This window comes from Lineus longissimus, chromosome 2 (genome assembly GCF_910592395.1).
Source record: "Lineus longissimus chromosome 2, tnLinLong1.2, whole genome shotgun sequence".
In the NCBI taxonomy this organism is placed as follows: Eukaryota; Metazoa; Nemertea; class Pilidiophora; order Heteronemertea; family Lineidae; genus Lineus; species Lineus longissimus.
The window spans coordinates 9,351,645-9,364,729 of NC_088309.1; the positions used below are offsets into that span (position 1 = coordinate 9,351,645).

A 13,085-nucleotide genomic window follows, 5' to 3' on the forward strand; every position below is an offset into this window, starting at 1 on the left:
CTGAGTGGAGTCTTGGACTTTTTCATCCAGTTGAACAAATCTCATCATCCCAGCAACAGGCAATATATCCCTTATTTTTCAGTTGGATGAGACAAAGCCCTGTGTAGTCTCCTGGAAATTTCATCAGGTAGAAATCGCAGCAACAGCCATTCTGTCTCTAGACTTATACAGGCTGATGTGCCAAAGCAGAATGTAGTCTCAAAAATAAATAATCCCAGCAATGGACAATCTGTCCCTAGTCCTTTAGGCTGGATGAGCCAAAGCAGGGTCAGCCTCTTGGGCATTTTGGACACAACTACTGATGGAATCTGAGGACAAATTGTCCCCAGAATAATTGTCACCAAGCAACAGAGAGTCTGTCCCTTGGCTTATACAGGCTGGATGTTCCAGAGCAGAATGTAACGTCGAAGACAAATTACTCCAACACTGCTGTTCCCAGTCCTATAGGATTGATGTGTCCAAGCAGAGTGGAGTCCCTTCGACACTTTGGACAATCCGTCCCTAGACGACCATTGACTGGGTGTGTCAAATTAAGTGTGCAATGAGCTTGGCAAATCAGACTTAGTGTGGACTCTGACATGTCCATTGGATAAATCACCCCAGTAAGAACCAATCTTTCCTCACCTTCCATAGGCTGGATGTGTCCGATTGTCATATCTAGGACCAGCCCAGCAATGAATATTCTATCACTAGTGCCTCCAGTAGGACAGTTCGCCCCAGTTAATGAACTATCTATGTCACTAGTCATAGGCTGGATGGGACAAAGCCCATCACAGCAACAGCCAGCCTGTCCCAAGTGGGTCATCTTTGAGGAGAAATCACCCCAGCAGTGGACAATCTGTCTCTAGACTTATATAGGCTGATGTGCCAAAGCAGAATGTAGTCTCAAAAATAAATCATCCCAGCAATGGACAATCAGTCCCTAGTCCTTTAGGCTGGATGTGCCAAAGCAGTGTCGGCCTCTTGGGCACTGTCCATAGGCTTATACAGGCTGTTATGCCAAAGTAGAATGTAAGCTCAAGGACAATTAATTACTCAAGCACTGGAAAATCGGTTCCTGGTCCTAAAAGATTGATGTGCCAAAGTAGAGTAGTGTCCCTTAGACATATTGGACAATCTGTGCCAGGACGTCCTTTAGCTTGGTGTGTCAAATTAAGTGTGCAATGAGTTTGTTGAGTCAGATTTAGTGTGGTCTCTCTGACATGTCCATTGGATAAATCACCCCAGTAAGGACCAATCTTTCCTCACCTTCCATAGGCTGGATGTGTCCGAGTGTCATATCTAAGACATGGCGCCTAGCTGGACAAAGCAATCTAGCATTGGACAACTATCCCTTACTTGTACAGGCTGGATGTCCCAAAGCTGAGGGCAGTCTAGAAGACAAATCACGCAAGCAGTGGACAATCTGTCCTCGTCCTTTAGGCCTGATGTGCCAAAGCAGAGTGGCACCTCTAGATCTTGGACACAACCACTGGGGAAATCTGGGGACAAATTGTCCTGATAAGTATTTTCCAACAAAAACAAAACCAAGACTGGAGATTGTTGTTCTAAGGGACAATTTCGTCTTTGGATGAATGTCCCCAGGGATGGTATCTTCAAGAATTTATATCATAATTGTCTTTTGATGAGTTTTCTAGGGGTAAATGTGTTACACATTACTGGATATGAGGGGGAAGATACAGAAAAACAGCACAAAATGCTTTTTAAAATCTGTTTTTTATTCAATTATTATTTATAAGACATACATGTAATGTATGGGAATAGATAACAGTGGCGAGGAAGACCGTCCCTCATAGAATGAAACAACTAGTACAATCACAACCCTCTAACCTAAAGAAGGGCACACACAGGTGGCCTATAAGCGATTCACATTACTGATTTGCATTGCTGCTTTGGTGAGTTTCCAACTGATCACTATCCTACAGTTTTTAGCGTTCTTTTCAAATGTTTAAGTTTAGTGGAATAGACTTCAAAATCACCATCACATCTTACTTGGTGGTCTCACATTTCTATAGACCCAGAACACCTTCGATTTCACTGATAAGCAAACCTAACCTTGACTGAGGGACATCCATAGATTATGTGAGGGAGCCTTGTGTGAGACCTGCTATGCATCCCATTAACACATATGTATCTTCCCCAGTTTAATTTTACAACTGGGCTGAGAACAAATTTTCCCTTCAATCAGTGTTAAAAGACAATCAGACCCAAGATGGCAAGGGACGTAGTTGTAAGGATAATACACACACATGTACATAGACTTTTCAATCACAGCAATACATTCAGTCAAACTACCTTAGGCTAGGGTAAAGCAGGCATCTCACCAAAACAGTTCAGTTTCTACTGTGGTGACACCAAGCTACAATGGCCTGAAGTTGCTGCCAATTCTAGCATGAATAGGAAAGGCAAGGCTTCTGCCAATTCTAGATTGAATCGGGCAAGGCTGCTGTCAATTCTAGTGCAAGGTTGTCTTCACAACCAGTAAGAAACAAACAACAAGATATTTCAACTAAAATGATTGTGCTTGTTCTGAGAACAACAGTTCGCCTGAAATTCACGTGTACTCAAAAACATCTTAACTATAAATACTAACATGCGATAACCAATCATATATCTGACTTAAAGAACTGATGGTAAACTGGAGGTATTGGCTGTCTCACCAAACACCGTAAGGGTGGGGCTAAAATGTAGGTCAAAACCAGGATGGCAGCCAAGGTTTTGGGCAAAATGACGGCTCCACTCTTGCAGTATCTGGTGAGACAACCAATACCTCAAGTTTGCCATCATTCTAAAACACCTGAAACCAAACAATGAAATGAATGGTAATTGAGACTGTTCTTTGACTATTTGGTCTTTTACACTAAAGCGGGTAACGGTTGCCTAATTATAACTGCTACCACGACACTGTAAACAGTGCTATGCTGCAACCAAGGTGTTTTAGAATTTACTGCAGAGAATAATATGAATGATGATAGTATGCGCACTATGGTCGTTTTATGTCACAGTGTAAGATAACAAAGTTCTCCAGTTATAAGGTCAGTTAAAAACTGTCAACGTTTAATTCAAACTCAAAAGTATATCCAATGAGAATGACAAACATGGTTGTCAGAAAGCGCAATTACATGTACTTGCTTCTTGAAAGCTAGCCACAGAATAAAGCTGAAAACACTAAATGGTACAATTGGAACGAGCTCATAATGCTCTCTAAAATGTCCACTAGGAATTTAAGTACGTCTTTCAAGCTTTATCACAAGTGCATACGCGACCAAAACAGGTGGGCATTCTGCTGAGTAAAATCAGGTTCCAGACCTTTTACTTTGATGTGGTTGTCATCACGGACTGGTTGGGCAACGTTCAGTCAGCAAGCCAAATAGTGGGAATTAAGAATCAAAATATTGCACAATACTTCAGTGGTCCATCTGAAATGGCCAATTTGGAACTGAAAGAGAGTACCCTAATGTTCGGCAGGAGTGTACATGTACGTTAAGGGAGGTCGCAATAATATTTCATGACAATGGAAGAACGTATTGTGACTTGCACAATTTTCAATACGATTTTATCTACATCTTCTGAGCAATAAACCAATATTTGTAATTGGTCCCTCTCTCTTCAGATTCACAAACTGCCCATCTCACAGAAGCTACATTACAATAAAGGCAAATTGGAAACTTTCGGTGACGTACAATGTTTAACAAACACTGCGACATTGTAACTGAGGAATCATTCAACAGTCACCCGCTAACAGTGTATTGTATGCCATACTGGTGAGTCCTAGCACCTGGTATGTCTGTGATCCCACCTGTCACAGGAGATCTAATGTGAATACCACAAAAATCAACCAAAAATGCAACTGACTCATTACAGCAGGAGAACATGCAATTCCTCCTTGGTCTATTTAGTCCCTTTAGAAAGTCAAAAGACAAAAGACAAAAAATGTACATGCTGGTCAAATTTAGGTGTGTTCTGCTGCTTTAACCACGCAGCTAGAAATGATTTCTTTTCCCACTTTTGCCAAATTTGGGGTATTTCATTGGCGACAACAACAACTGATTTAGTAAATTTTGAACCCAGAAGTTCCAGATTTCTGTAAAAGCAAATGGTCTTTTTTTCATTGGCATGTTATGAAGAGTAAATAATCTTGAAACCCAGAAACCCTACACAAATAACTACAAATACGTAAATGATTTAAAACCACTTAAAATGTTCCATCTATTTACAAAAATCAGACAAGTTTGTTTTATCTGATTATGATTTGCACAAAATTTTGTGATAATCTTCACTGACTATGCCTCAAGCCCAGGTGATTCAACTTGTGACCCCAACCGTAATTTGCCTGCTAATAAAAGACCATCAATCCACTTTTCGCCTATATATTTATTTGGAGACTTACCTCTGTGAGACTTAGAGCACATTCCCCAAAAGATCGCTAATTTTCTTCATCTGATGAAGAAATATTAACATTTGACCCCTATTAAAAGCAAAAATCAGATCCATTGCGAAACTGTTTTTAAATATTTTTGGAAGTGGTTAAGGGTCTATTGTGATATGATGAAAAAGTCTTCCTACATGAACTCCCTGTGTGGGGCACCATTCATTGTCAAACACACAACAACCCCCTTTATGCCATTCTGAAGTACATTATAACCTACTCATATACATGGAAGGTACTAGTCTTATTCATTATTACAAACCACCAAATAGAAAAGGAATTACACATGTTTGTCCGAAGAAATTTAGAACCCCTGGAAAAGTCACATCAACTGATTTACAATACAATACACATATCTCTTTGCTGCAACGTTTACATGTACTTTATAATACAGATTCATTGCCTTATCATTCAATTTAACTACATTCTTCAATAATTAGACAACATAAACATAAAACAATGTAAAATATTCGTAACTTCAGATAGGCATAGGAGGGGGTGGGTAATTTTGGAACATTTTGTCAAAATAAATATCTATAAAATGTTCCGCAGTGTTTTGTCTATACAAGACAGGGACAACAACCAGTATCCTCATTAACATATCATAATCAGACTGTGACGTCATCAACACTACTGGACAGTGCAATAAATAATAACAGACATCCTCCTGTAAGCCATCTAAGAAATTTCAACAGCTTGAAAACGTACTCCCCACCCCCCATCATCCAAAAGATTATTTCCATGGATGAATGTTTTGTTTTCAAACCAGAAAAATGTTTTTCTGATTTTGGAGCAACACCCTTTATACTGGATGTGTATTGGATTTTTCAGCTCTGATTTTGTAGCATGAAAAGACACAGCTTATAGTGCTGACAATAATCCACAGTTTGCACACCCAATGTGAATAAGACCACACTCTAAAATTTTAGTCATTGCATGGACTTGACTCATAAAGTGCTGTACAATGGCATTATTTTGCTGTTTTTATTAACCTTTACTAAAAGCCAAGTCTGGCTTTTCTTGTGAATTTTTTCTAGTAGCGGCAAATTAATGTCATTGTCATCATGATTCGCCGTTCCCAGAATCCTCCTCATCGTCCTCAAACTCAAAGGCATTATCCTCGTCATCATCGTCATAGTAATCCTGATCGTCAGCATAATCGTCAACGTAAAAGTCACCACCAACATCCGATGATGATGTTTCAGTTTGTTTTGGTTTCGAGCTTACACAATATTCCGACAACGTTGTAGGCACTTTCACTTTATCTTTTTTTGCCACCAATATTGAATCGGCCACACATTTTCTGGAAAAAAAATTGTAAAAAAAACATTAGTTCCAGTAAAGAATTTAGCCTATGGTACATGTACTACACTAACTTTTAAATTCATATCTATATTTGAGCTCTACTCAAGAAGTTGACACCATTGCTCAAAGCTTAACTTGGCTATAAGTTCCAACCACCAGCGACCACCTACTTATACTTACTGTGCCACAGTGATTGCGCGCTTCATGCTAACACCTAGCTTAAAATGTCGGATATGCAAATAACTGTGTCCAATGAACAACGAAGCTCCCACTCATCATTAAACTGAACTTTGAAAGTGTTTAAAGACATTGGATCACATTTAACCAAGCACCCAAACTATCTTCCTCTGAATACCTACTTGATAACCTGTTCATATTCGTCATCTTTTCCTTTGGAATCTCTCCACTTCCTGAACATGACTGACGCATCAACATTGGCTGGGGAAAATGTGTTTGGCTCATTCAGTAGTGAGATCACACTCAGGAGGATTGTTCTGAAACAAACGGCAACATGAGTATAGAGGCCCTACACGGTAATATGCAATCCATCGGGAAAAAATCAGCTTGAGGGAAAACCATAAGGGACTGGTTTTAGTTTAAGTTAAATTACTCCAGCAAATTCCTGTTGAACTTGAGTTGTCCTCATTGAAGCTTTTTTGTTATCGTGGATGGACTTTCAAGTTCACTCGCAAAGCAAGCCATGATAAACTATATATTTCACGACAGCATAGTATAGTGATTATCGTTCAGTTAAAGCCGATTCCATTCATACCTGACAGTAAGTGTTGGGTTCCATCTCTCAGATGGCGGCTCACCACTCTGTGGATCATCTACCGGTGGGTGTAAAATGGAAATGCACACCTCGCCACTCTGAAATGTCAGAATATTGCAGTGATGAACATAAGATGATTTTCATTAACTTCTCAGATGTACCATATAGAAGATTACGATAAATATTCACAACAGACAGATCAGTTGAGTGCAAGGTGTTTCTTTAGACCAGCACCCTCAAAAATCCTGCTTGTTCTGGAGATCATCACTTTTCTTCAGACTGAAATTCTATAATCAGAATTTTATTAAAATCTGCAACACATGCATCTTGGGGCTTGTTCCCTGTAAAACACAGAAGGGGTTAGAACTAGAAGCTTTGGGGATAGAACTTTTCACCAAAGTCATCAAATACTGACCGCCACCTCTCCTCATGGTAGCCGATTCCACATAGCTAGGACATTTAACCTCAACAAACTTCAACAATGTGGACAAGACAGATTCAGGATTATATTAGAATGACTCAGAGATTGTCAATACAACCATTGCCCTGAGGAAAAATCAAATTGATTTAAAAAAATTAAGATTCCCCAAGAACGCTTCATCTGTCATCTGCATAGCGGAACGACCTCCCTTCCAAATGTTACTCACTAACTCAGTGACTCAATTTATCAATTTATTGCATCAACTCTGTCCTATATACTAATCAGTCATGCAGTCCAAATCGGGAAGGAGGAGCAATCTGTTTCAGTATTTATTAGTCTTGACTGCAGCCTCTGATATTATTGTCATACAGTTGCCTGGCAACAGCCATCTGGTATGCTGTATGACAGATTGATGTTTTCTTCATCACTCCGTTGATGGGAGCTGCTGCTCTGGATCCAGGACCTGCATAGATCTGCTATACTCAATGCAGAATTTTATATTTCATAAGCCAAGTGCTGGATCCTGGATGATTTGCATTTGAAATTGAATTTAAGAGACTTGTACAACGGTCTCCTTCAATGAAGTATTTTAAAATCAAAGTAAAACTATTTTGCGATTTAAAGGATTAGGAGAGTATAATGCCTGGGAGTTGTTTTTTAGGGGTCAGCCAAGCTCAGAACAGTATAACAAAGATGCATTGCTTTTCCTTGCCTAGTACAAGTTATAAAGATGTTGATATTGCAATGCAAAGCAATTTCTACTGCATGAGCATAGCGATTTGCTACAGACTGAGTCCAGTCAAAGTCAATAGAGCCATGAATTATAACAAAGCATCTTGACACACAAGGCTCTGAGATGCCGGGATGATGACGATATTGAGGTAGTCATCTTGAATATTTTAGTAGGCGAAGGAAATTGACTGAATGTCCAGTTTGGACAAGCATTGAAACCAACTGCTTGAAATTGTTTCAGACATCAATAAGAAAGAGCAAATGGAGCTCCAAATTAGGCATGAGCGGTGAGCTGAACTCTGTGTCAGTGACGAATACCAACTTTATTCATGCTCCATGTGATGTAAAGATCAATAAACTAACTTGCAAGCACAGTTACCTTAGCATTACCTGCTGAACTACATGATTATCAACACAATATTTCGATTATTGCAGGTGATTGTTTTTGGAGTCTAAACTTGATCATAGTTTTTGACAGGTCATTCCTATATCCTGTGTAACTTGTATTGTAAATCATATCAAGACCACAAAATTAGGTCCAAATAAAGATAAATATAATGAAAATTAATGAACCCACTTCATGATTATGCAATCCCGAATATAACCACTGGGTGGGAATCCCATTTTTAGCTATATCGGCTATTTTGGGTCATCTTATTACATTGGTGATTGACACTAATGACAGTGTGAAAGTAAATGAGGCCTACATCGAGAATGGGAAACCTTGAGTTGAACCTGAAAAAGCATTCATGGGTCTGGTGAGCAGAAATACATGTAGTGATTTTGTATTGAAAGCTTTTTCAGGTAGGCCAACTGCAACATGCATAGTATGAACAAAAGTAAACGAAACTATACTATCATGAACCAACTGACATTCTCGTGACAAAAAACTGCATTATGTACTTGTAAGTTGTATGTATTAAAACTGCTTTTTACAGTTTACTGCTTTACATGTGTCTGGTGTAGGTACCAACAATGTATAGAGATGAACATAAAGGCATCATGATGGTTGTAAGAGATAAAACACTAACACAAAATTACGTACATGACCAGCACTAGGTGATAATTTGATGTAACAAGTAATTACATACACCATGTTCCTGTCCTTTGCAGGCACTGTGACAGGATGAAAAGAGGTGGGAATATGTCTAGTGAGCACGTTTCATGTGCACATATTCTGCAACAAAAAAGGTAATCACCAAATGTAGATTACAATGAGGATGACAATAAACATTGCGGTTTCGGCAACACTGATAACCAATTAACATTTGAGAATCTGACCTAAATCATAAAAGCGACTGCCGACCCTTCCTTGACTGCTGAAATATCAATCAAGTCTAACACTGGAGTAGAGACAAAGCCCAATGAAAAAATCAGCGCAGCGCAACCTTCTAGCATTGGCCTTAACACAGCATTTATTTCACAACAAACATCATACCAGTCATGATGTTCATGTATTGATGTGATTTGTCATACTGTTGTATCATCACTAGGCCATGAAATATTGACCCAATATCGTGGATACCTGGTACTATTATGGAATACAATTATCAACTTATTCAAGGGTATAACTATGGTTCTACCCCGATTTGAGAATGTTTCCTTGAGCGCATTAGGCTCCAGTTGCCTGTAAAAGGTACTGGATGAACACATCCTACATGTATCAGTATCATTCCATCCTTAAATGCACCTCAGGTGGAGGTTCTCATAGTGCATCAGTCAATGTATAATGCATAATGGTAAATTATGCATTACAAGGTTCCCGGGATTAGTCATGGGACTGCCAACCAACAGCGATTCCCTGTCTTTAACCTGTGATTTACCCAATGCCTTGCATTTACCATGTTACCATGGCAATGTGAAAGTGTGACTGTGAAGAGTGCTGTTAGAAAGGCAGTGCCTAAAATGTCCCCTGATGTTTAGAGAGCCGCTCTGAGATGCCATCAGCCAGCAAGTCAATATTTCTACACAAATAGACCTGTCATGCCTGTCAAACAAGCATAAAGATTCCTGCATATTACATTTTTTGTATCCGTCAATAGATGAGAACATTTGTAATGGATCGGCCACCAAGCTCACAGCTCCTGACTATAATAGCCGTCTTAAGCAGTACAACCACGGACCTTACCTGGTAGACATTTGGATGCCACAACTTGGTGCTACTGGAGAACTTCAGTGTTGGGGGTGAGTATGGGTAGTCATGCGGAAAAGTCATCTTGGCCTAAAATGAAATAAGCAGAGACAATTGATTAATTTCAAAGCACATACAGTCAATGAGTCATGTAGACTACAGGTCTATTTCTTGATAAAAGAACAATGAAGCATTTTACATCAGTATCTTGAGAAATACTGCCCAAGTTTTTTAAAAGAACAACCCACACAATTCCACCCATTTGGTTACAGAATGTCGCTGGTTCATTTTTATGACTCAGAGGTAGGTAGCAACACCTGTTTAACAGTTTAGGTGACCAAATAGCAGTGAAGACAATAATGACTTTCCAACCAGGATCTTGGGATAATCACTCAAATGTAGTAAATGACCTTTGAAGCCAGTATTAAGTTAATTTTCACCAATCAAGACATTATATCAAGTCACTGGTTGATAACCCAAATAACAACACAGGGCTAAATCAGTGCATTCAGGCTACATTGGACCACACATATGTTAATATTCCAAGTAATGACCTCACTTCATCGATTTTTTACTTTTTCTATCAAAAATGCCAACCGGTATTTGAGTTTTGAACAATAAGAACACCATGACCATGTATTGATGTAAGCCAGACAGTCCAGTTACATTACTGGTGGCGTGGGAAAATGAGGTGACATAGTGCAGGTTTTACCTGATCTACATTGTAGTTGTACGACCTCACTCCTTAGAAAGGACCGCAAAAAACCTACAATGACCCTACCTGCAGGTCGATTCCTGCAGTCAGGCAACTGCCTTGTTACACGTATCACATATGTGACAACAACATAGGCTAAACACAACCTTTAAGTCGACACTGGCAGGTTTCATGTGGTCTAGGTTTTGTGGTCACTGGTCGATTGCTAAATTGACCTGGTGATCCTATACCGTCACGTGCCTGCGAGACACCCACAACCTCATGGTGTAGGAACTTAGGAAGTGGGTATTTGCAGAGAGAATATCCTTTCATCAGCTTGGAGAATGACCTTAAGGATTACTTACACCTTGTTCTCTAGGTTTTACAATTAGAAAGACTAATAAATCTGTTGATTTTTTTGTCCTGTATGATTTCAACTGGACTTAAATTTGGTACGCATATGGCAGGCGTCCAATTTGACCAATGAATGAATGAGTGAACTGAATCATGATCCGATCTTATCTTACGGACACTGTTTTAGCGAAATGGTCACAGAAATGTGAGACAAAGGACAATTAAAAATAAGGGGTCCACCTAATGTGCGTCCGGAACTCTGTTTGCGCGTCCGGAGCGCGTCCGGAAGAGAAAGTGCGCGTCCGGAACAATTTCCTATGTAAATATGAACCTATTGTTGCATTAGATGGCTTAAATAGCATTTTAATTCCATGTAGAGAAAATAAAATTGAAAAAAATCTTTTTGGTGACTTTGTATTTTACAATTTTCAGCGAGGTGGTTAATTACTAATGCCATAATCATATCCCAACTTCCTTACGCGCCTTCTCCTGTTGTGGTCGTCTAAGTCGGTATGAGTTTGTCTTTGCGTGCCGTGGGATAAGGGGCAATAGCAATTATTGTGAAGCCAATTTGCGCTTTTAGGGGGGAGGGGAGGGGATCGAGGGGGAAGGGGGAAGGGGGTCAACAAAATTCAGTGCGGTTTTAAGAGCTTCATTATTATTTTCCTGGGTATATATCTTATTCATTAAAATAAAAATGCCAGTTTTTCTACCATTCGACAGAGTGGGCCCGGGAGGGGGGGACTTATTTTTTAGATTAATTTCTAATTGGCTACACTTAAATTTAGCTATGGCTTATTATCAAAGGATCTAGTGATGACAGTGGATTTAAGGATACACTCACATCAAAGAAGTAGTACAATTTTCACTTATTTTTCTCACAAAATATATTTTTGGGGGTTTGGGGGGCTCATCCCCCAATGTACTGGCTAAATATGTCAGAAGGACGGGGGTTTGGGGGGGCTCCCCCATGTCAAACAGTTGTGTGAGTTCACTAGAGATTGCTCTTTACATATTAATGTGAACACATCTCACTAATTGACACTTTGACTGTATAGTGATTTTCAATAACATATTTGATTCTGATTTTTTGTGAAATTAACAATGATAAGACACTATGACGGCATTCCATGTGCTGAGACACCAGATACCAGTCTAATCCATTACAACACGGCTACTATCGAAATTCTGCAACTGCAACAACAATTGGTTGAGGAGAAACGTCAGTAAACTGGGATTTGATGGCTGTGTAACACCCAAATCACCCCGCTGAAAATTGTAAAATACAAAGTCACCAAGGAGATTTTTTCCAATTTTATTTTCTCTACATGGAATTAAAATGCTATTTAAGCCATCTAATGCAACATTAAGTTCATATTTACATAGGAAATTGTTCCGGACGCGCACTTTCTCTTCCGGACGCGCTCCGGACGCACAAATTGTTCCGGACGCGCATTAGGTAGACCGAAAATAAGCATGCATATAACACAGAAGAGCTCCAAATCTTCAAAAGCCAAGGCTTTTAACTTTTACCATTATCACCACAGCAACATTATGCCATGTCATGATGTACCAGCTGATCAAATTTTGTAAACAAAGAAAACCTCCATGTTTTGGATCTATGACAACAGAATTTTACTAAGGAAATATGAATAAATTTCGGGAAATATGCAGAGGATATTTGTCAGATTAGTTAAATATCTCCTTATCTGGTTCATGAGGAACTCACCTTGAAATAACCAGAGGCATAAAGGGTTCCAGGAGGTCCAAAAATCGTCACATCCCACTCAAAATAGTTCCCATCAGGAACGTCGACCAGAAAACCTTCCACGGGTTCTGTGAGGATTTTCTTCAGTTCAGTCTGAAGGGTCCTTTTAGCACTCGCTGTAGGACTCTGAGCCATCTGAACCGTTACTAGTATTCAAAGATCGTATTAGAGATAATGTTGAACAAGAAAAGAAAGCGGAATTTATTATTTTGATGCGACAAAATTGCTCTTCCGTCTTCCCTGAAATCTTCAAGCCTTTTCCACTTATTTTATCGCGACGACATGACGTCAGAGTGATCAGTCGTAAACTACCAAAAAGTGGCCAAAAAATGTTTTATATTTTATATACAAATATGCCCAATTAAGAAAAAAAATACAATTTTGCTTAAACAATATTTCAAGTTATTGTTGACAGTATGATTTCAGAAGTAGTAGTTACGACATAAGAGATTTTTCGTCTGCGCATGCGCTATGGCCAT

General features: G+C 39.2%; 1 protein-coding gene across 1 annotated transcript; it reads right to left on the minus strand.

The window, feature by feature from the left end:
- Positions 1–1,697: 1,697 nt before the first annotated feature.
- On the minus strand, positions 1,698–12,891 carry LOC135482545 (ubiquitin-conjugating enzyme E2 R2-like). The gene is made up of 5 exons (XM_064762663.1): positions 12,568–12,891; positions 9,788–9,880; positions 6,507–6,604; positions 6,094–6,228; positions 1,698–5,732 (listed from the first exon to the last, which is right to left on the minus strand). The coding sequence occupies exons 1-5, from the start codon at positions 12,739–12,741 to the stop codon at positions 5,492–5,494; spliced, it is 741 nt and encodes a 246-aa protein (XP_064618733.1). The 5' UTR covers positions 12,742–12,891; the 3' UTR covers positions 1,698–5,491.
- Positions 12,892–13,085: the final 194 nt, after the last annotated feature.